The sequence below is a fragment of the Notolepis coatsorum genome (genome assembly GCF_963971535.1).
Source record: "Notolepis coatsorum genome assembly, chromosome: 4".
Taxonomy (NCBI): Eukaryota; Metazoa; Chordata; class Actinopteri; order Aulopiformes; family Paralepididae; genus Notolepis; species Notolepis coatsorum.
In genome coordinates this window covers 141,237,909-141,264,346 of record NC_140168.1, presented here as the reverse complement: position 1 = coordinate 141,264,346, position 26,438 = coordinate 141,237,909, and the positions used below count along the sequence as shown (strand labels likewise).

Genomic DNA, 26,438 nt, shown 5'->3' with positions numbered 1-26,438 from the left:
TTCAAGTTTCAAGTTTCATTTGATCTGTCTCCTATAAGGTTCCATGTTCATTATAGTGAAATGCTTGGTTCTTCTGTATGAGCCCCCTGAGATTGTGCTTCATAGTTCGAATACATTAAAAAGTAAACGAATAAAGACCAAACACACTATAACAAAATATACAATATACAAAACTGAAATGCAAAAATTAGGTAGAGGTAGTGCAAATCTTTTAGTAATAAATAGACAAAATATTGTGTTTAAAGTGAATGTTAAAGGTGAATTTTTAAAGTGAGTGTGTGCATGTGGATGTTGTGTGCAGCGAGTGTAGAATGGATTAGTTAGTGTTGCATAGAGCCCGCATTGAGCATCCTGATGGCCTGGGGATAGAAGCTCCTTTTTGAGTCTCTGTACTGGCCATGAGACTGTGTGTGTGTGAAATGTTTTCGAGAGTGTGTGGTCATTTGTTTGCTTGCAGGACTAAGGCCAGGGTTTCCGTTAGAATTTTTTTTTGCAGGTCTGAGTGTCCGGTAGATTTCAATCTACCGGACAAATGGGATAAATTCCGGTCAGAGTTTATTGAGCTTAAAAACAATTGATATGCCTATATAAAGAATGACATCATCAAGGCATTTATAATATTTTAACTTAAAACTAGGCTACTTTTGCGTATATACAGTCATTAATATATTCCAAATAAAATAAGTCCCTCGAGACTTCGTGCTGCTGCCGACTTGAGGTGTCGGTGGGCAGTCTGCCCGACCTTAATAAACAGCAGTCTGTTATAATCACATTTTTATGAGCTAACGAATTCCGTTATATTGGACATTTATATTAATTATATCAAGCGAAGAACTGAACATTATCGTGGGTTTGCGTGATTTATATCTCCACCTCCCAACGACTTGGTGCTGGTCATAATGTCCGGTGAAAATAATTCCCTCTAAACACAATTTGATTATTTGAATTGTATTAAAATAGGCTAAAATTAAATAGCCTATGCGATGAACGAAACAATCATTTGTTTCATCGTTGCTTCACCAAGCAGCCGGTCTAATAATGACATTCTGTTGTCAGCGCGAGCTGGCTGCTGATATATTTACGTGAAGCATGGAGCAGCAGTGTTTTTAGGTCCGGTCTGGAAACCGCTCAGCAGCGCCCCCACCCAACAGCTGAATTGCCAATGGCTGAATTGGAGTACTGCACCCTGCCGGCCGGCAGATGGATGCTTCTCGCAAATATATCAGCAGCCAGCTCGCGCTGACAAGACAATGTCATTATTAGACCGGCTGCTTAATGATTGTTTGTTTCGTTCATCGCATAGGCTATTTAATTTTAGCCTATTTTAATACAATTCAAATAATCTAATTGTGTTTAGAGGGAATTATTTTCACCGGACATTATGACCGGAGAGATTAAATATGTCGGACTTCAACAGATTTTGCCGGTCAAAAACCGGTAATTACCGGCTAACGGAAACGCTGACTAAGGCATGAAGATAATTACTGTCACCAGGGGGAGAGTGGTGCGTCTGTTTTTGTTCCAGCGCTCTTGTTTTCTTGTAGAAAAAGAGAAAATTGGAGAGAGGAGAAGGGAGATTTGGAGGAGAAGGAAAGATGGAATGAAAGAGTTCACTAAGTAATGTTGACGTCCAGAGTTTTTTTTCCCTTCTTACCGCAGTGAAGTCTTACCACCGCCGGTCAGCAGTTTACCGCCAACGCCCCTCCCTCCCCCAGAGCATTAGCAGATACTGGAGGTGTCATGGAGTGTCACTGGGACAGTTATATTATTACCCTAGATTAGAATAAAATGTATCGTCATCATACAGCACAAGTTTGGCATCCAACCACAGTGCAAATGTAACCGTAAAGTCCAATAGTAATATACAATGTACAGGTGATTAAACTGGTATACTAGGTATATAAATTAGTACTACTGAGTAATATTGCTAATCAGATGTATGTACAGAGTTGTAGTATTAATATGTACAGTGATGCAGCAGGTATAAAGACACTATGGTAGTAAGTCATACTGGCCAGCAGCGTAGGTACTACTAGTAGGTAAGGTATATGTACAGTCTAAAATATATAGTATCTATATCTACAGATATGTAAAAAGGATGGCGGCTACGTGGCGTAGTGGGAAAGGCGCTCGCCACGAATGACTGAGACGCTGGGCTTGCCTGTTCGAGCCCAGCGCTCCACATTGCTTTCAGTTTAGCTGGTCGTTCATACTAATACACATTGGCTGTATTAGGGGGTGGGAAAATGATGGGTGGGGATCGGGTGTTGTGGACAGCGACTCCTACAGGTCGGTTGGTGCGCCTGCGCAGTAGAATCAGGAAGTGTCGGGGGCAGCGTGAGCCTCCCACGCGTTACTCCTCGCCACTGAGAGATCGAGCTGCGCAGGTGAAAAGATGCGACTGCTGTTACCTCAAGTACCGGAGGGGACTTGTGCTATGTATGACTTAGTCCACATTGCAGCTGGCTTGTGGGAGGCAAGAAACAGCGTTCGTGACAGGGGAGGGTTGAATTGGATGATACGAAATTGGGATGGGAGAAAATATAGAAAATGGGAGAAAAAGTGGATTAAAAAAAAATATATGTAAAAAGGATTATATGCAGCAGGTATGTACACACGGATGTGGATATATACACACAAGCACACGGTAAGAATACATGTATATATATGGTATATACAGGATTATCGTACCTGCTAATATTATAAGAAGGAATGGCCAGACTGCTGTAGACTAATTTAGCACCAGTACAAAATTATTAATAACATGAAATACAACAAGGCACATACCTAGGGGTGGACGGTATGGTCTAAAATTTATATCACGGTATAATTTGAAGCATAGACGGTAACGGTATATATCACGGTATCAGTGTTTCCGTTAGAATAATTTTTTTTGCCTGATAGGCAGGCTATATAAAGTGACATCCTCAAGGCATGTAGATTTATAATATTTTAACTTAAAACTAGGCTACTTTTGCGTATAAAGTCATTATATTCCAAATAAAATAAGTCCCGAGTCGAGACTCCGTGCTGCTCCCATTGCAAACAGCGGGGCTGGATTTTGCTAGAAGCATATGTAGCTGCAGAGCCGCAGAGCCAGTGGCTCTTTCAGGTCGTTCAGCCGTTTGGTGGGGGGGCGCTGTTGAGCGGGCCTGTGACCAGACCTGAAAGAGCCACTGGCTCTGCGGCTCTGCAGCTGCATGCTATTTCGCAAATCCACTGCTGCAGCAGCCGTCCTCCCGTCGTTATCATAACACTACACACATATCATAATGTTTACAGCAAACTGTAGTTGATCACCAGGTATGTTTTATTAACGTAGAATAATTCATATAAGAAAAACGATAGGTAAGATCTCTTACCTTTCTCCACTGGTTAAAAATGCCAGGAACTGAAATTGAAACTTGCTGTGCGCCGCGGTGATATGTGTTTATTATGAAATGACAATTGCGTGTTGACAACTGCGCGAAGCCTCCTAAATAACTTTTTCCAGTTTGCACATATCTATTATCTATGACTAATTCGATCTATTTTTAGGGGCAAATGCGATTGAAATAGTCGCGCTGTGGTTACATGACGTCATTGCTATTTTAGAGCTGCCCTACCGGTTACACGGTATAGTCAAAATCCATACCGTAGAGCAAATTCATACCGTTTATACCGTTTATACCGTCCACCCCTAGTTCACACATAGTTCACAACACTAATGCAATCTCCACCGGGAGGAATAAGCGACAGCATCTCACCGCACCACGCCTGCGCGTCGCCTACAAGCAGAGACCGGTACGAACCCACTACACCTTTATCTGCACTTTCATCAGAAATGACCAGGCACATCGTTATCGCCACAGCGAGAGCAGATGGGACACGTTACTAACATTCTCCATCTCCGGCACAGAGGCTCCGACAAAAAAAAACTCAAAGGCAAAATAGTGACTCACCATTAGAAGAAGAGTTACAGGCAACACGTGTGGGTGTTTAGCCTCCCCGGAACAATGTACAGCTAGCGGGTCTCTTCTGTGGTCCGTAAAAAAACATCCACAGCCATCCTCCTCACGTAGCGAATCGAGTCAGCGGGGGCCTCCTCTGTCATCATGGTCCCACTAGTTTTTGCCATACCTTCGACTTGTAAAAAAAAATATGCTTTGTATTGTACTCCTAGATGACCTGGTTTGGTAATCGCCAAATCGTCAGGTGCTTGGGAGGTGCCCACGGCTGAGTTACTAATTAACTAGCTAACCGCCGGCTGGCGTTGGCTTGTGGCTGTGCTAGCAGCGTGATGACCTGTGCCACGGATGTAGCCGCGGGTCGACGAGGTATCCTCTGCCAGCCTTGCACGTCTCATTCCTGCCCTTTTTATTTAGCTAGGCTAATCCAGAAACACACACTCTGTCACACCGGTCATAGTCTGTGTCCAACAAGCCTAAGCAGTAAGCACTCATTTGGCAGGATGTCAGGACATTATAAGAGAGGTGTATATATTAGGGATGTGTACCTTTCACATTTGAACCGATACGGTACCGGTACCCAACGGTACCTTTTTTCGGTGCTTTAGTTTTCTCTCTCGGTATCTCACTTGAATCGATACTCGGTAGTACCGACGTGTTTCGGTTCGGTACCTCAAAAGTACCGAATTCGGTACCCATCCCTAGTATATATAGATTTATGGCCATTGTTGAATTGAATAATGTCGACCGGCTAGCGCCAACTGCATGGGCAATTAAAACTGAACTCCCAGCTGTTTACTTTATGCTTCTGTGTGTGTATTGTGAGTTTGTAAGTGTGGGTATGTGTGTGTGTATGTATATATATATATATTCAATTGAACATTATCTGTAGATATCAGATAAGACGAGATATTCCTTTTATTGTGGAAATGTGGGGCGTTATAGCAGCATAGGGGAGGGTGGGTAGGTACAAGTATGGGCAGGGTGATGGTAGAAAGACATAAATATAGGCAATAGAATTAGATCTGAATATGAACTCTGAATATAAAAATATGATTAAAAAAAAAAAACTATAAACAAAGGTGCAGATGAGGGTCTGTATGCCCTATCGGTTATATTATACGTTACAATAAATTTAGGCAATAAAGAATTTAAATCTATATATAATATAGTATGAATAAAAGCAAACGGTATACACAAGGTATGCAAACTGGCAAGATATGTCATGTTGTAGTCCGTAATCGGTACTCAAGCCTAGAAATAATTTATAATCGGACACACACAAATAAATCACCCATATGTTTAATGGAGCGTCCGTCTCCCTTCGCGCACGAGGCCGAACTGACGTAGCTTTGTTTCTCCAGAAGTAGGGCTGCAACTAACGATTATTTTGGTAGTCGACTAATCTGTCGATTATTTCTGTCACACCCTCCACCTCCATCTCTGCTTCCTGTGTGCGCGGCTCCTTTTCCGGTCTCCAGTGCATGTTTTACCTCATGCTCAAGTCTGCACACCTGTGAATGTCACCCTGTTGTCCAGTCCCTCTACCGTAACCTTAACATAACATGATCCCATAGCAAATTTAAATAATGACTAATGAAACATTTGAATTAGGATCTTAAGCTACTTGCTTAATCAGATGTATTTAATAACAAATACAATAATCAATCATAATAAACAAATTAAATAATACAAATTAAAGTCAAGTTTAAATGTAAAGATAATGTGCAAATATATATTTTTTTTAAGTAGCAGGGCCTAACAAAAATAATAGTTGGTTTCAGGTTGCCGACCGACCCTGCCGATTTAGGTGCGACCCAATATATTTTATGAGTTTTTAAAAAAAAAGTATAAGAAAAAAAAAATAATTTTTTTTTTTTTTTTTTTTTAAGAATAAAGTTTCATAGAAATCTTAGTCAAACATTTAATATTATGGATATTAAACATGCTGGCAGAGTACATGCATCCATGTTGTTGTGAACATTTTAATTAAATAAAGAAATTCCCTATCCATAGTCGCCATGGGAAAGAATAAAATAAAAAAATAAAATAAAATAAATTCCCTACCTACCCATGGCCAAACTGACAACCAACCTGAAACCAACTATTAATTTTGTTAGGCCCAGCCTCTGCCCCAGCACCGCGGTTCTCATGGGGCTGTTATCCTGGTCCAGGAGGGTGACGTGGATCCACTCACTAGGCTCCACCATCTCCAACTGCTGTAGAGGAGAGGAGGACGAGTCAGATCAGACAGACTTCTAGGTCTTTTGTTTGCTGTGTGTGAGTGAGAGGGGCTGTGTCACGTGTGTGTCTTACTCTGATCTCCTGCAGAGGAACACACAATTTACAAATGACAGCGTCCATAAAGGAACCTGTGATTGCATTGCTATTATAGCAAACTTATAAATCATCAGATATAAGATAGCTAGCACTAACGTTCCCTGTCTCTGCAGTCTTGCCTGCGCTTTAGCCCAAAAAGTTCAACCTTTTTCAACTGAGAAAAAAAGCAGCCTGGCTAGAGACCATGGCGCTATACAGACACTTGGTCCTAATTCACGGAGCTGTAAACACTGGTAGCCTAGCCAAGCTCTAGTGTGCTCTAGTAGGCTGTAAGCTCGGCGCTGTTTACCTAACGTTACTTACAGCTCGTTGGTGGACACGCAGCCTCAACATATTAACTGAAATAGCGTTCGCTTAGCAAGCATTATCCATGAGTAGGGATGGGTACCGAATTCGGTACTTTTAAGTTACCGAACCGAAACACGTCGGTACTACCGAGTATCTATTCAAGTGAGATACCGGATTTTATTTTATTTTTTATTACCTTTTTTCTTTTCATGTCAACGTTCACACGCACAATATATGCTTACAGGGACCGAAACTAAAGCCCGCCGCCCGCCAGGGGCGGTCTGTTTTTACCTTTGGCGCATGACACTTAGAGGGCTGCCCGCCGTGTGGCGTGTAGACGTGTAGTTCATAAGCAGGCCCCTAAAAATATTTGTATGCGAACGGTAAAAATCAATTACGCGCACGCTGTGCGAATACAGATTATAGCCTCTCTCGTCTTTTTTTTCCTCCGCTGCGAGATCGTTAAAAAACTACAAGTCCCACATTGCACTCAAGCCAACGGTCCAATCACAGTAGAGTGAAGTGACTGGTTTCATGGGAAATAAAGCAAATGACCAATCGGAAGCTCTCATTTTTCTTGTTTACTTCCTGAAACTCCGCGATCAGGGCTCTCGTTTTCCGAGACACCAACTTATTATAGTCTCTCTTACCAATAGCAATAGATTTTAGAACACCTAGATTTATCGATAGCAATAGTAATATAACGTTAATGCAACAAAACGAATGCCTTGCTTTGTTAATCATAACGTTGATGCAGTAGCGTATGTCGGTGTGTTGGCTGTAACGGACATGACAATAACATAACGTGTACACATTAAAATTGCGATAATCTATTCTAACATTTTCAAATCGATGCAGTTGAATTTCCCCCTTAGGATCGATGCATTGTTACACCCCTACACCAAAGTCACTGGCCCACTGTGTATCTGTGTGTATAATAACTTGGCTAGCGTTATCAACAGCAGAGGTGGGCAATGGGTCCAGCTGCAGCACCGGAGTGCAAGCGATGTGATGTAATTGGCAGACTCGACTGTCAATCAATGGTCTACCTGACACGCAAACTCAAACAATGTTTCTGTACTGGAGGTGTGATTGATTGATTGATTGAAAACTTTATTAACAGATTGCAGAATGGGTACAATACAGTACAGCTCAATACACACAATTGTTAAGGGGATGCAGACCAGAGAAAGACTTTCGTCTTGTTTACATCAGGGTCCCCCATTTCAATTAATCAGGAAAGTGTACAGTAGGAAAGTGTACAGTATTTCAATAGGCAACCCTGAAAGGATTATTTTTCTAGAAGAGCAACACAGCCAAAACAGACAGTGGAGCTGTTTGCAGATAGCAAGCATTTTGACTTATTGCGTGGTGGCGATGTCTCGCAGATAATACAACTACAAGTATGATTATATAATATATATTTTATTTAAAAAAAAATTGTATATATAAAATATATATTGGCAGGTAAGAAATATGCTTGGCGGGTAGACTCTTCCCATCTACCCGCCACTGGCCGGTGAGTCAAAAAGTTAATTTCGCTCCCTGTATGCTTACTAGGATTTGACTTGATTCAACAACAAAGCAGTCGGAGCAATGGCAAGCCGAAAACGGTCGAAATCGTAGTTATTTGAAGTTTGGATTTTTTTTACGACTGAGGTAGGTAAATAAAAAATTTAGACTAAAGTACTGAAAAAAGGTACCGTTGGGTACCGGTATCGATTCACAGGTACCGGTACCGTATCGGTTCAAATGTGAAAGGTACCCATCCCTATCAATGAGACATTCTGGTTTCCAACATGTAAGCTTACAATACTATGGCTAACTAGCTAAAACGTACCTATGATCCGTGTAGCTGTCATCACGGATTCCAGTGTGCTTGCTCGTGCTTTCTTCTTCGTCGTTAGTACACAGAATGCAGTCATGGCTGGCAGACAAGGGAAATGATACTGCCCCAGCACTTCCTGTAGTGCATTGCAGTTACAAATGAACATTTTGCGCAGTTTTGAATGAATGTTACCGGAGTTTTTATGATCGACGTCTTCGATTATGTCGACTAATCGTTGCAGCCCTATCCAGAAGCCCATGAACATACAAGCAGGGAGCGAAATTAACTTTTTTACTCACCGGCCAGTGGCGGGTAGATGGGAAGAATCTACCCGCCAAGTATATTTCTTACCTGCCAACTTTTTTTTGATTAAAAAAATAATAATTATTATTTTATATAATTAGTTTTTAATAAAATATATATATTATATAATCATACTTGTAGTTGTATTATCTGCGAGACATCGCCACCTCGCCGTCTGCAAACAGCTCCACTGTCTGTGTGTATACTCGAGTGGCCTCCAGCTCCAGCAAGGATTCTCTGGCGCTGCAGCTGGACCCTAAACTCTTACATTCAGCATGAAAAGATTCTCCTGCACTGCACCTGGACCCTAGTCAGCAGCCCTCATGCGATGTAAGCCAGGGGCTCGAATACGCATGTTGTAGGACATTGATGTCAGGAGCTTTCTGTAGCTACTGCTGGATGGCGTTGGGACAACGCCTCGGTGAACTATTTAGTTTACTGCGACATTTCGTAGTGACTAGTGAGCTACCTAGCCAACGGAGGTATTATGCACTGGACTATTGCTGGAGCATTTGTTTATGTCGGGAGCTATCCGTAGCTAGCCGGCTGGATAACGTTACACAATGCCTCATGTATTAAACTAAGTGAATAGTTGACTGGGTCATTTTGTAACGGTAGCTAACGTTATCTCACGAAGGTCCCACACTGACTAGACTAATGTCATGGTGACTGTCTGAGGCAATAGCCTCTGTTTACATGCAGGCATACAGGGGTAGGAGCAGCAGCAGCAGTGCTAACTAACGTCACGGTGACTCGGAGGCAATAGCCTCTGTTTACATGCAGGCATACAGAACAGGTGGGGAGTATAGCAGCAGCAGCAGTGCGCGGTGCTGCATGTCTGTGCTGAGACAGCGAGTGAGAACTCCGCTAAAGAATTGGATCATGATTTTCGGTTTTCACATGACTATTTGATTGCCCGCCACACGGCGGTCAGGCCTCTCAGTGGGAGGCGCCAAACGTAAAAACTGAGCGCAAATGGCGGGTGGCGCTCTCTAGTTTCGGTCCCTGCATACAAGACAGTCAACGACGATAACTAAACGGCGATTATCGTGTTTTTATATGACACCACGCTTATGTTTCACATCGCTCGCCACTCGCGGTAACACGGTTGTTGTCCTGGCCCCACTACCAGACACACTCGCGGCACGCGGCCAGTCCCCCCGCACCACCCCGGTGCCCACAACAATCTGGCCCTGTGCTAAAACTCACCCACAAAACCAACTCTCAACAGCTGCTTACAAAACCCCAGAGGAACCCTAGCACAGACGCACACAGGCACACCACTCTTGGAGGAGGCGTAGTGGTGGCTGAAGGAGACACTTGAGGAACCGATGCAGTTAAGTGGCCCTTGTGCCCTGCCCCCAGGCCCCCGGTCCCCGTTAATTGGCGTAATAACACGGCGGTGAGCTGCCGGCACTGCCGGGACAAATTACACATGCAACGCCCACGGTTTGTCTGTCAGACGGACACCGAGGAAACTGAGTGGAGGGAGAATAAATACCTGGACAAATCTAAGGAGCTGCCTCGAAAGCGCTAGGGCCATGTGGAAGTTAAGCCCAGTAAAGTCGCTGAAAGGTTAACACTGTTAACTACTGTTACTATTTATTACCTACTATTTATTCATTCCCAGAGCGGCGCCTGCCCTGCTCAACCATGTGCTACTTATAATGTCCGCACAGCCGCGTTTAATCTCCCACTTTGCACACTATGCTCACTCTTCACACGGTGCTGCAGTTGTGAATTAAGGTTGCTTATTCACTCACTCATTCACTCACTCACTCACTCACTCACTCATTCACTCATAGGACGTTAGCTGTTGGTTAGTCAGTGAGCGGGCTAGTATTGAATTTTGTTACTTTTAATGACATCGATCGGATTGCTTCAATATTGAGTTATTTGAGTATCGAAGAATGCTGTTGTATCGGAATTTGGTCATTGGATAAAAATGCCCAAGTAAATAGTTATTCTAATCGGTGTCAGTGAGCCAATAAGCATGTTTGTTTCAAGATGTAACATTTCTTCCGTTCAACCACAATCCAAAATCACCCGGCAGGGGGGGGGGGGTCTGTGATATCTGTATCGAATCCCAGGTATCGTCGGTATTGGTGCCGTTAAGGCTTATCAAAAATATTCAAATGATACCCAGTCCTAGCGCAGGCTCATGTAGGAGTTGTAGCAACAATGGTAAGCACTGTTAGGATGACCCCACCGCCCTCTGCAACTAAGGTCCATTCATTCCTGTTATGTGATTTGCATCCAAAATCAAAGGTTTTCGACGAGCAATACGATCCATTTCACACGGTGACACCTGAGGCTCCGACTACCTGGAACCCAATCCCTACACAAATAATTGGATACTAATGCAATGGAAATGTTTTCCTCGTCATTGCTCCAGCAAATAGGACGAACCATAGCTAGGCCTAAAAAAAATAATGGTTTGTTTCCGGGTTGCCGACCGACCCTGCCGATTTAGGTGCGACCCAATATATTTTATGAGTTACATTTTTTATTTTTATTTTTTTAATAAAGTTTCATAGAAATCTTAGTCAAACCTTTAGTATTATGGATATTAAACATGCTGGCAGAGTACATGCAACCATGTTGTTGTGAACATTTTAATTAAATAAAGAAATTCCCTATCCATAGTCGCCGTGGGAAAGAATAAAATAAAAAATTTAAATAAAATAAATTCCCTACCTACCCATGGCCTTAACTGACCAACAGGAAACAAACAATATTTTTTGTTATGCCCTATGGCCTGGCAACGGAGAGGTTTCTAGTCCACTCAGCTATGAGCTAGCAAGCATTACTGTTGCTAACGTTGCACACGTTATTGTGCCATTTCTTTGTCCCCAAGACGATATCAACATTTTCATTAACTGTATCTGTAACACAGTCCCTACCAACATTGGATGCTTGCGATCAATGTAAACATTCGTTCACTACTCCAGCAAATAGGATGAACCGTCGATACGACGGGTAGGGTTGCTTGATTATGGCAAAATCATAATCAGGATTATTTTGATATTGAAATCATGATTATTAAACATGATTACTCATTGATTTTAGAACATCACATGACGACGACTGAATTTGTTTCACCTTTCTTCTCGGCCAAAGGCTGCCTTTCTGTCATCTTCTACAAGTTACCAAAGACATTTCAAAATAACTGGAGGAACACGCTTTGGCTCCCTCCCTCTCAACGCGAGAAACGACTGAAACTACTGTTTGGGGGGTGGGGCATGGCTCACCGATATGAAGGAAGGGTGCGCTGCATTTACAACACAAGACAAAATGAGAGCAACACAATATTAATTTGATCTTGATTATCAGTGATGGGCAAGCTACTTGTAGCTAACTACTGCCCAACACTGGCAGTAAGTAGCTTCAAAGTAGCTAGCTACTTTGCCCATCACTGTGTTTATTATCTTGTTTTCATGATCGTGGGAAGACAAAATTGTAATTGAAACTCGATGAATCACCCAGCCCTAGTTTCTTGTCCCGGTCGCGTCTATTCTTTTTATTTATTTTTTTGATATTTTTGCACAAATCTTTCCAATATTCACAAGACCTCTTTCCACAGCATAATATGCAACATCCAAGATTTGTCTTTTTCTTTTTCGTAACATCATACAAAACATACAAAAGACTCATACAAACACATTAACAACTGACATGGAAATTAAAAAAGCACTTACAAAAAAAAACATTACTATACATTGTGCATATTATATCCCTGATGTACATATGTTACATGTAGACCAATCTACCTGCGAGCAGGTATGTGCTGCATCTTCTATCGGGATGCCATCTTTCTCCATAGTGCATGTGAGAGGATGCGTCTCAAATATATGTACCGTACTTTTCGGACTATAAGCCGCGGCTTTTCCCCCCATTTTTCGACCCTGCGGCTTATATAACGGTGCGGCTTATATGTGGACAAAACCCGAACTGGCTCCACTCCTTACATATGGTAATTAAACATTAAAACACATGCGGCTTATAGTCCAGTGCGGCTTATATATGTACATATCATTCAATTTAGCTGCTGCGGCTTATAGTCAGGTGCGGCTTATAGTGCGAAAAGTACGGTAGGTGTGCGTGAGAACATGTATGAATGTGTGTCTCAGATATGTGTATGTGGGTACGTGTCTCACGTAAGTATGTGTGTATGTCTCATACGTGTGTGTGTGCATCTCTCAGGTACGTGACTGTAATCCTACCTTCTGTGTGTCTCGTATCCATGTGCGTCTCTGCCACCTGTGTGAGTGTATATCTCAGGTGTGTATATGCATGTGCGTCTCACACATATAGGGGATATACACATACATAGCTAAGTGAGAGCTTATGCTTCAAATATGTGTATAAGTACGTGTGTGTATGCCTGTTCCCTACAAGTGAGTATATGCGTGTATGTGTGCTAGTGTTGTCAAAAATATCGAAGTATCGATACATATCAATACTGAATATTTAAAACGGCTTCGATACTCATTTCCCGAAATACAGATACTTTCTGCAGTATCGGTACCAGCTGGTGAGTGTTCTACAGCAAGTTGTTGACACGCTGTTCAGAGCGCGTTTGCCCCTCCGCCTGCTCCAGCCCTCCCCCTCACAGTCACAGAGCCGTCTTCAGTTTGTAAATAAACATTTTATTTACGCAGCGCGGATCTCCATAAAGAAATGAAAGAGGTTCGTGACAGCTGCTCTTTCAACGTCACTGTGACTGAAGCATTAAACCATTAACTCTAGTTTAATACATAGGGGTGGATGGTATAAACGGTATACGGTATAAACGGTATGCATTTGCTCTACGGTATGGATTTTGACTATACCGTGTAACCGGTAGAGCAGCTCTAAAATAGCAATGACGTCATGTAACCACAGCGCGACTATTTCAATCGCATTTGCCCCTAAAAATAGATAGAATTAGTCATAGATAATAGATATGTGCAAACTGGAAAAAGTTATTTAGGAGGCTTCGCGCAGTGGGCATGTCAACACGCAATTGTCATTTCATAATAAACACATATCACCGCGGCGGACAGCAAGCAGTGGATTTGCGAATAGCATGCAGCTGCAGAGCCGCAGAGCCAGGGGCGCTTTCAGGTCTGGTCACAGGCCCGCTCAACAGCGCCCCCCCACCCAACGGCTGAATTGCCAATGGCTGAATTGGCAATTCAGCCGTTGGGTCGGGGGGCGCTGTTGAGCGGGCCTGTGACCAGACCTGAAAGCGCCCCTGGCTCTGCGGCTCTGCTACATATGCTTCTAGCAAAATCCAGCATCCAGCCCCGCTGTTTGCAATGGGAGCAGCACGGAGTCTCGACTCGGGACTTATTTTATTTGGAATATAATGACTTTATACACAAAAGTAGCCTAGTTTTAAGTTAAAATATTATAAATCTACATGCCTTGAGGATGTCATTCTTTATATAGCCTGCCTATCAGGCAAAAAAAATTATTCTAACGGAAACACTGATACCGTGATATATACCGTTACCGTCTATGCTTCAAATTATACCGTGATATAAATTTTAGACCATACCGTCCACCCCTACATGATACGTTGTCTACTGATGGCGCATAATATCAACAGCTGATTCGTTGTAACGTTACAGCTTTCAGCTAACGTTAGCTACTGCTAGCAGTTAGCTTAGCTGGCCACCGTTATAATTACTGCATGGAAACGGGTTAACGTTTAAACGTTATGTCGAGGTCATACAATACTACAGTCGACATAAGGTTAACGTTACCCCGTTTCCATCAAGTGTTTAAATAGCAGCAATCTTGTCGAAAATGTAACGTTACTAAAATGCTCCAAGCATAGCCTCTCTCTCTCTCTCTCTCTCTCTCTCTCTCTCCCTCTCTCCCTCTCTACCTCTACCTCTACCTCTCTCTCTCTCTCTCTCTCTCTCTCTCTCTCTCTCTCTCTCTCTCTCTCTCTCTCTCTCTCTCTCTCTCTCGTTATCTTTAAATAAAAATCGAAACTGTTACTAACTGTAATACAAACAGTTCAGTTTGTCAGGTACATGCAACACAGATTAGTGTTTACATCTGTCTGCTTGAGAAAATACCATGTTCTGCATTTGCAATAAAAATGATTGAAGTGAGATGAACAGTTATTTTTAAATGTGTGATCTAAAGATAAACAAAGGGTTTTAAAAGTGTTATATTTATCTTCTCTAGTACCAGAGTGAAGCTGAGGAGAATCAACCAGCAACAAAAGCTAAATTTGTATATATATATAATTTTTTTTTGGTATCGAAATGGTATCGAAGTATCGATACTTTTCAAGGTATCGTATCGAAGTCGAAATTCCAGTATCGTGACAACACTAATGTGTGCCTCTGGCATGTATATCTCAGCCTTGTGCATATGAGTGTGTGTAATTCATAGGGGTGGGACGATACATCGATCCAGATCGATACATCGATGTAATTATCAACGATCGAATCGGATCGATGCGATGTAATAAGATCGATTCATATCGATACTCTTATTTTGAAAATCCTGTGGCGAGTCTCATAACTGATTGTGTTAAATGGGCATATGATATCATCTCATATCGATCGCAGGCACCTGAATCTAATCGTATCGTATTGTATCGTGAGAGACTTTGTGATATCGGCAAATATCGTATCGTTGTCCAAAGAATCGATATCGTATCGTATCATGATGAAACTGGTGATTCCCACCCCTAGTAATTCAGTTATGTACACATAGGGCTGGGCGATAAAACGATAACTATCGCGATAAATTATTTCCTCGAAATAAACATGAAACGTGGTCGCAAAGTTTTGATATATCGATTTTCCAAGCTTGGATATGAGCACACGCACTAACAACCAATCAGTGAAGGAGATGGCCGACAGCGTAAGGAGACCCGGAATCTAGGACTCCAGTAGTCAACAGGCTGGCTAGGATAATTAGCTTGCACGGCGCTATTTTACAGTTTACCTGCCGAGTTGGTGTGTGTTTTGAATTCTGAGGGTAACTGTTATAGTAGTGTGGGGTATACGGTGGACGTCGTTGCAATGTATTGGGGCGGAACAGAGTATTTTATAGTCATTTTTAGTACATTGTCATGAGATACTCCGCTTGCTATGGCTGACTGCTAACGTGCGCGGACTGATGACGACATCAACTCGACTCTCGAGACATTCGCAGCAGCAAAACAAGTCTATTAATAGCCTGTCCATCGGCGCCGGGCATAAAAAGTTAATTAAACTTGACAGACATTATATCGATGATAATTATCGATATCGAGTTATATGAAAATAATTTTATCGCGATAACGTTTTTGGCCATATCGCCCAGCCCTATGTACACATACAAGTATGTGTGTCCCAGACATGCGTATGCGGCTAGATATGCGCATGTGAGAGTGTGATAGAGAAAGTGGCCATTCCATAGATACACCATCCGGACATACAATCTATGCATATACATATATAATACAATATAAAGTATAGGTACCATCAGGTCAGATCCCATTTTTCACATTCATCTTTGATAATACTGAAACCACACCTTAATCATTCGTCCCCAGACCGTTCAGTCAGGCGTAGAAAACTGTCCCATACCTCAGCAAAGATATCCTCTCCCTGCGACTCTATATGTTACCCTTTCATATGATGCTGTCCGGAACATTAGTTCCATCCATTCTTTAAAAGTAATATCAATGGGTGATTTCCAATGTCGTAAGGCAATTCTACACCCTGATATCATGGCCATTCTATACCACATTCCCTGGTATTTAGGCAGTTTAATCTCTTTCGGTACTATACCCAAAACACATGCCATTGGGCTCAGTGGCAGGGCAGTACAGTGCGATATATATGTCGCACGTGCGACACTGACGTCAGTCTGTGCGATGAAAGGATTGACTTCAATAGCACTGGTGCGATGGCCCGCTATCCACTTGGTACTTGTAGTCTTGTGCGATTAAATACAATGTCCCTTCTGCGTAAAACTCCATATATCAAACACCAAATCCCATAATCCCTAGCGAACAATATCCCCGCGAGTTGCGAGCAGTGACTCATATCCGCTCGGCTCAGCTCACAACACAGCGTTTGGAACGCGGACATTGAAACAGAGCTAGTAGATAGTGTTGTCGCGACCCAAAACAAATCTCTGCTGTTTTATTCGGCAACGGGTCAAATGCATATAACATGCTTTGCAATCCTCGCGTCATAAAGTCCGAAATCAACGTTACCCAGACCGTGCTTCTGCCTTCTGCTCTCAGCCGAGCGGGGCTGCACAGCAGTGCGGCTATTTTGCGATCCGAAATAAGTCTGTGGTGTTTTTTTTTTCTCACAACGGGTCAAATGCATCTAACACGCTTTGCATCATCACCATTCCTTTATGCCCACATCGCCAGAATGAACGTTACATTAGCATAAGCTAACAAGCTAATCCTGATCAGAGGCAGAGCCATAGAGACAGTGTGGACTGGGGAAAGGGTGTGTGTGTGTCGAGAGGAGTGGAAGTTTGAAGACAGACTAGATGATGCGGGGGTGGTGAGTTGAAACAGTGTGAATTAATGAAAACTTTATTTAACAGATTGCAGAATGGGTACAATACAGTACGGCTCAATACACACAATTGTTAAGGGGATGCAGACCATAGAAAGACTTTCGTCTTGTTTACATCAGGGTCCCCCATTGTGTGTGTGTGTGTGTGTGTGTCCCAACCGACCCCACTTCTATGTTTCAATAAATTATTTGCATTTAAAACTATTAACGCTGACTCATTCCTTCAGTCCACTCAAAATTATGCTAATATTCCTTGTTGTTTATGATATTAATTGAAAATAGCATATGAGAGTATTATAGTAATAATAACACATGGCGATATACTAAAAAGCAATTTATAATTTTTGGCTGGTAAAAAATCTGCCTTTTTTAAATCTACCAGCCAAATGGCTGGTAAGTCAAAAGGTTAAGTTTGTTCCCTGACTGCAACTAAATAACACAAATACAATAGGCACATTTGTGACTGTTACAAATATAACGCGTTTTATACTTGTGCTACAAGATTTTGGCCAGTGCTACAAAACTATCAACCTCTGTAGCACCAGTGCTATGTGCAAAAAAAGTTAACGTACAGCCCTGCTCAGTGGCCTTGTGGGTAGAGTGTCCGCCCTGAGTTCGGGAGGCTGGGAGTTCAAGCCCCGGCCGAGTCATACCAAAGACTATTTAAAAAATGGTACCCATAGCCTCCCTGCTTGACACTCAGCATCAAGGGTTGGTTTGGGGGGGAAGTCCTTGCGACATACTAGCGTCATGTCCAAGGGGTGTACTTGTACATCAAGCTGCCTCACGCTACGGAAACAGGAGATAGGCTCCTGCCCCATGTGCCGTTATGGCTCGGGAACCATTGGTTCTCAAAGGCAAAACATTCAAAACTTTACTTAGGAACATCACAATTTGATCCCACATTTTCCGGACTTTCTCACATTCGTATAACATTATGTAGTAAAGTGCCTGTCTCCTTCTCACATCTCCAGCAGATGTCACTGTCCCTTAATTTTAGTCTGGCCAGTTTACTAGGCGTCCAATAGCTTCTGTTTAAAACTTTGTAAACGATAAGTTGTGATCGTGCCTCCCGTGAGAATTTACCCCATTTGGACACCAGCTTCTCCCATATTTCCTCAGTAATATCCTCACGTACATCGTTCTCCCAGCTCAACCTCAGACCCGCCAACTTGGGTGCATTGTGTTCCCTTATAACATCATAGAATCTTGACGCACCGCCTTTCCTACGCCATCCTTTATAAAATATTTCTTGAATTGCAGTAATCGGGCCACATTTTGGCCCTCCCACTGATGACTATAAACAATGTCTAATCTGTAGGAATTTATAGAAGTTTTTATTATCTATACCAAAGTCCTTTCTAATATCCTCAAAAGGTAATATCCCATCTTCCCTGGCTATATCACCTAGTACATGTATCCCCCTTTTAATCCAGTCGTCCCATATGACTGATTTCTTACCAATCTTTAGTTTTTTATTATACCATATAGAGGCTCTTGTAGTTAGATATGGGCTATCACTAGTCAGCCTGTGCGACTGATTCCAAGTTTCCCTGGCAAACGCCATTAGAGGGTTCTTAAAAGGTATAGGTCTGTCTGATTGTGTCAGGAAGGATTCCAGAGATGAGGGATATACCATTTCCTCCTCCATCTTGACCCAAGCAGGTGCCTCCTCAGTCGAGTGATTCAATTTGGAGAGCTGGGAGAGTGAGAACGCGTAGTGATACCAGTCTAGCTTAGGCAGGGATAAGCCGTCAATCTTCCTTTGATGCATACATTTTGGCCCGACCAAATAGTGACCTTTTGCCCCCCCACAAATATACATTACTTACCTTGTCATACTGTTTGAGTAACTGAGTCGGGAGAGTCAGCGGCAGCATATACAGGATAGGGCTGGGCGATATAACGATAACGATAAATATCGCGATATATTTTAATAATCGATATCGAATATCGAAATAAAAAAAAAAAACGAAAAATCGTTTTTTTTTTTTTTTTTACCTGCAACAGGGCAGTTTTAAAACCAGAGACAGTGGACAGACTTGTCTTTCTTGCCTGCAACTTAAAGTAATGGCTTTGCTTGTCCAAATGACAATACTGACCAAATTCAGATTTATTTTTCTCTTGTCCATTTATTTAGTTTGCTTTCTAATTTAAAATACATTTTGAAACCGTCTGTACACAGTAGGCTATGTGTGCTAGCAGAACTAGACTCCAGTCACAGTGCACATGTGCGGTGGTTTGTCCACCAAAAAAGCGCCAAAAGATCGAAAATAAACGAGCAGAGCCAGAACTGTTCAACTCCTCTGGAGCCACAGCCAGCAGAGAAGCCGGTTTACTTTAGCTTTTAAACCAGCTGCAGCCTGAGAACTGGAGTGTGAGGGGATGTAACACTAAAGATGGCGGCAATGACAAAGAATTGCTTCAAAATAAACATACATCTGTTGTTAAAAAAAGAAAGAAAAAAAAATTATACTTATAACAATTCGATAATTATCTATCGAGAAATAAAATAAAATTATCATATCGTTATCGCGATATGATTTTTTTCCATATCGCCCAGCCCTAATACAGGATATAATTTAATTTGTGAGCCAATATCATTTTTACTAAGTTTATCTTCCCAAGGAGGGACATATTCATCTTGGCCCAATTCTGGGTCAGAGCACTAACGTGTTCGATTATAGGGGCAATATTGGCTTGTACTATCGTTTTCAGACCTGGGATCAGCTTTATTCCTAGATATACCAACCCTGACGGCATCCACCTGTATTGCCATCCCCTCCTAATCGGTCGCGTCTATTCTTAACCCAAACGGTGCATGCGTTTTGCCAATCTGATTGGCCACTGATGTTTCTGGTCATGTGACATGTGCGCCCAATCGCGTGAGGCGCCCATTTCCGGCTCTAACAGCCTGCAAACTAATAAGCGCCTAGTTTATCACTGGTTAAGCTTAGGCGACTCTTTCGAAGTTGGTTAAGGTTAGAGTTTGGAATCAGGGCTGGCGTTCTATCGCCCTGCTCTAAGACAAACTCTAACCTTAACCAACTTCGAAAGAGTGCCTAAGCTCAACCGGCGAAGAACTTGCCGTCATACGATTGGTGCGACCAGAAACAGCAGTGGCCAATCAGAGCGCTGAACGCGGAAGCAAGCACCGTTTGGGTTAAGAATAGACGCGTCCCGGTCAGCAAGCACAATTGTTGCTAAGTTCAATGTTTCATGTGGTTCACAAGCGGTGAATATATGACGTGATGATGGTATGTTTAGTTAGCTGTCCAGCCATTAGTCTGCCCCCCCCCCCCCCCCCCGAACCAATATCGAACTTTTCACAAAGTCATTCTTGCTACTTTAACCTGCCGCCTGTGCCGTTGGTATAATCCTCTTTGAAATGCAGCTCACACTCTCGTTGTAACTTCCTTATTATGGCTACATTTCTAATTGTTGGTTGTGGTGACGTGACGTTACAACCCAGGTCCAGTTTTGGTCCCACGTTTGAGCTGAGATCCCCATGATAAAGAAAAGCCTATGCTAGCTGACCTCTCTGACCTCTGACCTCTCTGACCAGACATCCAATGGCACTTGCCGCCTCCTGGCTAAACAACTATACAGGCGTATATGGCGAGCATCAGAAGACACAACAAACTGTCCTCTCAATAACCAGTAGACGGCTCTGGTATAAATATAGGTGTGCCGTGAGATGGATGTTTGGCAGTGTCTGTGTGTGTGTGTGTGTGTGTGACTGAGTGTGTACACATTTATTTGATGTAGGGATGGACACGAGTAACGTTTTCCCAGATTGAGTATTCTCGTGAATTACTTGAGTAGTGCTCGGGAACTTGTTTATGCAGCAGCAATACCGATATTGCATTGAGTCGCATACACGCAAAGACGCTTTTTTATTATGTCTCGCCCAGCGATGCACTGCAATATACCCGATCAACACGGTCTTGATACCATTTGCAATAACCTCCATTACCTCCATTCAGTCTGCAGCAGCAACACCTTGCAGGATTTTAGAGAGTTCTGTTTCCGTGGCACAAACGAGCACGTTTTGTGACATATTTGGTGGTAAACAAACAAAACAAAAACACTCTAGTTCAGTTGATTACTCGAGTAATCAATTACTCGCGCCTGTCCGCCTCTACGTCTCTCCACTGATACCTCTACATGAAATTCTCTACATTTGGTTGCATTTGGGTAATAGTCTTGATCCTGTGTGTTTGGTGACGATAAAGAGTCTCTTGTTAACCCTTGCACTGCCGCACTACCAAAACGGTTAACCCTTTCACTGCGACAATACACACAGAAGGTTAACCCTTTCACTGCCATGCGACCGTAGTAAAGGGTTAACCTTCTGTCATGTGGCAATGAAAGGGTTAAGGGGCACACGCACAACAGGAGTGTGTTTGTCCTGTAGCCTAATGTGAAATGTCTGTTGTGCCTTTACACATGCCAGCAGCCTGACTCTCTCTCTCTCTCTCTCTCTCTCTCTCTCTCTCTCTCTTTCTCTTTCTCTTTCTCTTTCTCTTTCTCTTTCTCTTTCTCTTTCTCTTTCTCTCTCTCTCTCTCTCTCTTTTCTTTTTCTCTCTCTCTCACAGGGTGGTGAAGGAAGAGATTTCAGATGAGAGCGCCAAGCTACCGTGCTTCAATGGCAGAGTGGTGTCATGGGTAAGGAACAACAATCCGAGGATGCCATTTTAACCAGTGGAACACCAGTGTGTGGGGGGGGGGTGTAGTATGGGGTGTGTGTGGCTGAATCACTGTAAATGACTCGCAAGCAGGATTCCCAGACGTTCCGTAAAAACCTGTCAATTTCAAGAATAGTTTTCCATGCCGACACCCAGGGAATTAATAGAATGTCAGAGATAAAAAAATAAAAATAAAATACAGAGGCTCACTTATTCCTCTCTTTCAAAAGTCTCCACCAGACTTGAGGATTCACAAGCTGTTTTTCACAAACATCTTTCACTCCAGAGAGAGAGAGATATAAGTGACCTATTTCAGTATCTGAAGCAGCGTAAAGTTTTGTCCTGCTATAATTATAATGTTGTTATTATTGTTATAATAAAGTGTAACAGGAGCAGATATGTATATATATATATATATATTAAAACATGTACCTCTCTGTGTACAGCAATGTCCACCACATGGTACATGAAGCTGCCACGCCCCACAAACTAATGTAATCGGTCGCCCCAACTGCTTCCTCTGGTCCACGCAGCTCTCTGGCACCTGTTTAATGCCATAGTGAGCATCGTATTGCCATTGATATGCATCATGTAATAAAAACATTTTCCCCTAGAGAATCTCTTAGTTGCATCAATGTTGTGCTTATGTTTGCAGGTTAACACTTTAACTGCCGGAAGACGCTTTTAGGCGTCCTTCCCCGCCATGCTCAAGTTGCCGAAGACGCCGTAACTCGTCTTTGATATCAATATTTCAAAAATCTGTGATCGGAATCATATTTCCTTTCCGGGGCCCTGAGACACAAGTGTGATCTCCTCTCAATCCTCTAGCGGTTCAAGACCGCCATCTGGTGGCCGATCGGCAGATCGAAAAAACGGATGTTACCTTTAACCCGGTAGGACTCACTCCATATGGGGTCCGGGCACTCGCTAGTGTTAGAGAGACTCAGTCTTCACACAGTGAACATCGATCGCTGCAAATAACTCGAAAAAACAACATGATTTGGACGTATATATTATTATACAACCTGGAAATGGACCGGATATTTCTATATCCCATAATAGGAAAATGTCTGTTCCACGCTCATCGCCCAACGGCGCGAGGAAGATACGGTAAGATTCAGCGTTATTTTTCAATGTGTACGATACTAACTGCTATGATGAACATTTGACCCACATTAGATGAATGGTATAACGCTGCCCACGGAATTATAAACGCCCCCTCGGCCATCCGGTCAACATCAGATTACGTGTAGTAACTTCCAGAAGTCCGTCCAGTTGGATTTTTTTTATATCGCGCCGATTGCTATCAAACTGTATTTGATCATCAATATAATGCATTTGGGGCTATAAATCACGTTCTGGAGAAAGCTGCAGAAAGAGATGAAAACATACTTATACTTTAGATCATATTTTAGTATGAATATGTGAATGAAAAAGTTTAACGTTCATACACCCTGAACAATACATATAGGACATTGAATGGGCCCTAATAATGGCAATTTAGCAATAGAATTTAAAAAGTTATAGCCCTGCAAAGAAGGGGAACTTCTACATAGACAAATAGAGCTGGCAACCTATGGTATATCATGAATTTAGCCTTAGGCAATCAAAGTGTTAACCTGTTCCACCCCAGGTGAAAATCCGCATAAAATTTATACCTAGGTAATGGAATATTGCTCCACTTCTACAAGGGCTATTTGTAGTGATGCACCGATGTGAATAAAGAGCTATTTTCCAAAACTCATACTACTTTTTACTTTTGTAACTTATTTTCAGAAATTACTGGTATTTTGAAACTATTTAAGGCCAAAACATGTAAAAAGAAGAAAAAAAAATATATATATATATTTTTTTTTAATATATTATCGGCCCTATCTTGATATCGGACCGATACTGATGTGTAAAAAACTGCCATATCGGACGATATTATATCGGCGGCCGATATATCGTGCATCACTAGCTATTTGCATATTCTTGGTATCTAGGTACATCTATGGACCTCAGTGAATGTATTCAGTGTCAGAAATATTGTGTCTATTACTAGGCTTGCTTAAATTGTGATGAAACAAAGGAGAATATGAATTATGATTTTTCTTTGCATCTTTGACAGTGAATAACACCATGATAATAATGACTAAACTTAAAAAACTGCCACTGACCTCGTTCAGTACCCTCTTGAGATCATGTGTACAAAAAATCTAAGGAAATTAATAAAGGAAAGATGAACCGAAGGTTCTGTAGATACAGTACTGAATTCTCCCATCCGGACCAATGCAATTTGAAATATTATTATAGAATAGATGCTTATACATTACCTTATTATAGCCAATTCGCACATTTATATATACATATTATCTTTCAAATGCCCGAGTTCAATTTGGATTTAGTATCACCAGGCATGCATAATAACAGATAATCATATCTACTGTAATCGACTGTACTTTTTTATTTTCCCCACAGTCAACCGTTTTTGAAACTAATTTCAGATCTAATTGTTCCTACATGCTAACAATAGGGAGGAGAAACTAACTGCGTTTCAATATTTGTCAAAAACGTTACCTTTTGTGGCTTATTATCGCGAATAATACCAGTTATTGACATATTCATAATTCAACTCTGAACTTTGAACCCCCATAGAACTTGAAGGGAAATGTAGTTCGGAAAAATTCCAACGCTGATCGGCAGCTATGCATCCCCTCCACAAAATGGCAGCAAAATAACTACAATTCCCATTGTTCAAATTTTCAAAATGGTCGCCGTCCTCCAGGTAGACTTCAGTAAATCGAACATTTTAAACGAAATTACACTTTTAACCTATTGCTAAACTAACGTATTGATGATAATATACATTCTACATGCTTTTGTGACATGTTAGTGATGTTAATACTTGAAAACGTTTGATTTTAAAATCGCAAATTTTTTGCATCACTCTGAAAAATATGGATATATGATCATAATGTCATTTAAGGGTCGGTACCGACCCCGTGGGGTAGTATTTAACATGTTCAGTGCCAGCCATAACGTTGATTAATGTCCTTGGATGCCAGCATTCACTTCAGCAACTAATTTTACCCATCATGGATTACGCTGACGTAGTTTACCAAACTGCATCCAAAACCAACCTTCTTCCACTAAACACACTATTCAACCGGCTATGCAGATTTGCTCTTGGCTGCCCATATTTGACACACCACTGCACCATGTATGAAAATCTTAATTTGCCAGCTCCCACAGTAAGACGACAGCAGCACTGGTTACAGTTCATTTTTAAATGTATTCACTTCAATTATCCGCAATATCTCAAACAGTATATGGACCCTTTCACCTCTATACATCAACTGAGACACTGTGCACAGCTATTTTTTAAAGTTCCAACAAATGTTACTACCTCAGTTGGCAAAAAAACATTCATGTTCAAAGGTCCATCTGACTGGAATAATCTCCCAGTTCATATTCGAGCTATAACATCCTCACAACTGTTTAAAACTGTGCTGTCCTCTCACCTTGAGATTACTTGTTCATGTTTCCACCAATAATAGTATAACAGATCTTTGAAGCAATAACTTGAATATGTGCTCTGTGTTTTGTTGTTTGGTTGTCTTATGTTCCTCTTGTTTGATGTTGTTTGAACCTGTTTATTATTAATTTTATCTTGTTTTGTGTTTGGTTTTTGTTTGCTTCTTTTGTTTTGTTATGTTTAATACATAATAATTTATGTATTCTGTAAGCTGTGGACCCCCTTGAAAACGAGATGGTTCATCTCAAGGGGTAATTCCTAATAAAGAATTTCAATGATAGTGTTAAAAACGCATAATCTATGTTTAAAATTATGGCTATGTGTCTAATCTGCCAGTCTCTTATCAATGACTTGTTTGCAGTCAACATTGTCGAAACGGATTGTTTTTTAATCGGTTCATATCCTTTTTATAGCATTTCGAAAAGCTATTTTCTCGAAAATTACCGGAAAATAGAAAGATTCCCTCATAAACGGTTTTTATTGGAATATTCTCGAATACACTAGACACGTTGTCATTTGTCGGCCTATTTATGAATCATTTTCAAATAAACGCTAGATTATCGATAGTATATGTGTACTTATGCACGCTATAGAAGCGAGCTGAGAAATCGATTCTCTCATTTCCTCAACAGCACACACACATATACACATATGTGACACACGCTGTTATCTCAGTGAATACAGCTCTGATTATCCTAAAACTGGTAACATAGACTCCTTACCTTAGATCAGATGTTGTCCAAAAAGATTATTCCAATTCCTGATCGCCATTCCAAACAGCGTTTCCGTTAGCCGGTAATTACCGGTATTTGACCGGCAAAATCTGTTGAAGTCCGACATATTTAATCTCTCCGGTCATAATGTCCGGTGAAAATAATTCCCTCTAAGCACAATTTGATTATTTGAATTGTATTAAAATAGGCTAAAATTAAATAGCCTATGCGATGAACGAAACAATCATTACATTTGTTTCATCGTTGCTTCACCAAGCAG

At 41.6% G+C, this 26,438-nt stretch overlaps 1 protein-coding gene across 2 annotated transcripts in view; it reads left to right on the top strand.

Annotated features, from left to right (window-relative positions):
- The window catches only part of dvl2 (dishevelled segment polarity protein 2), a 135,804-nt gene that overhangs the window by 25,528 nt on the left and 83,838 nt on the right, over window positions 1-26,438 (top strand). For both annotated transcript variants that reach the window (XM_084312303.1, XM_084312302.1), the window contains exon 2: window positions 21,839-21,908. In XM_084312303.1, the coding sequence (XP_084168429.1) occupies window positions 21,839-21,908 (70 nt within the window). The remainder of the gene's footprint in view (window positions 1-21,838; window positions 21,909-26,438) is intronic.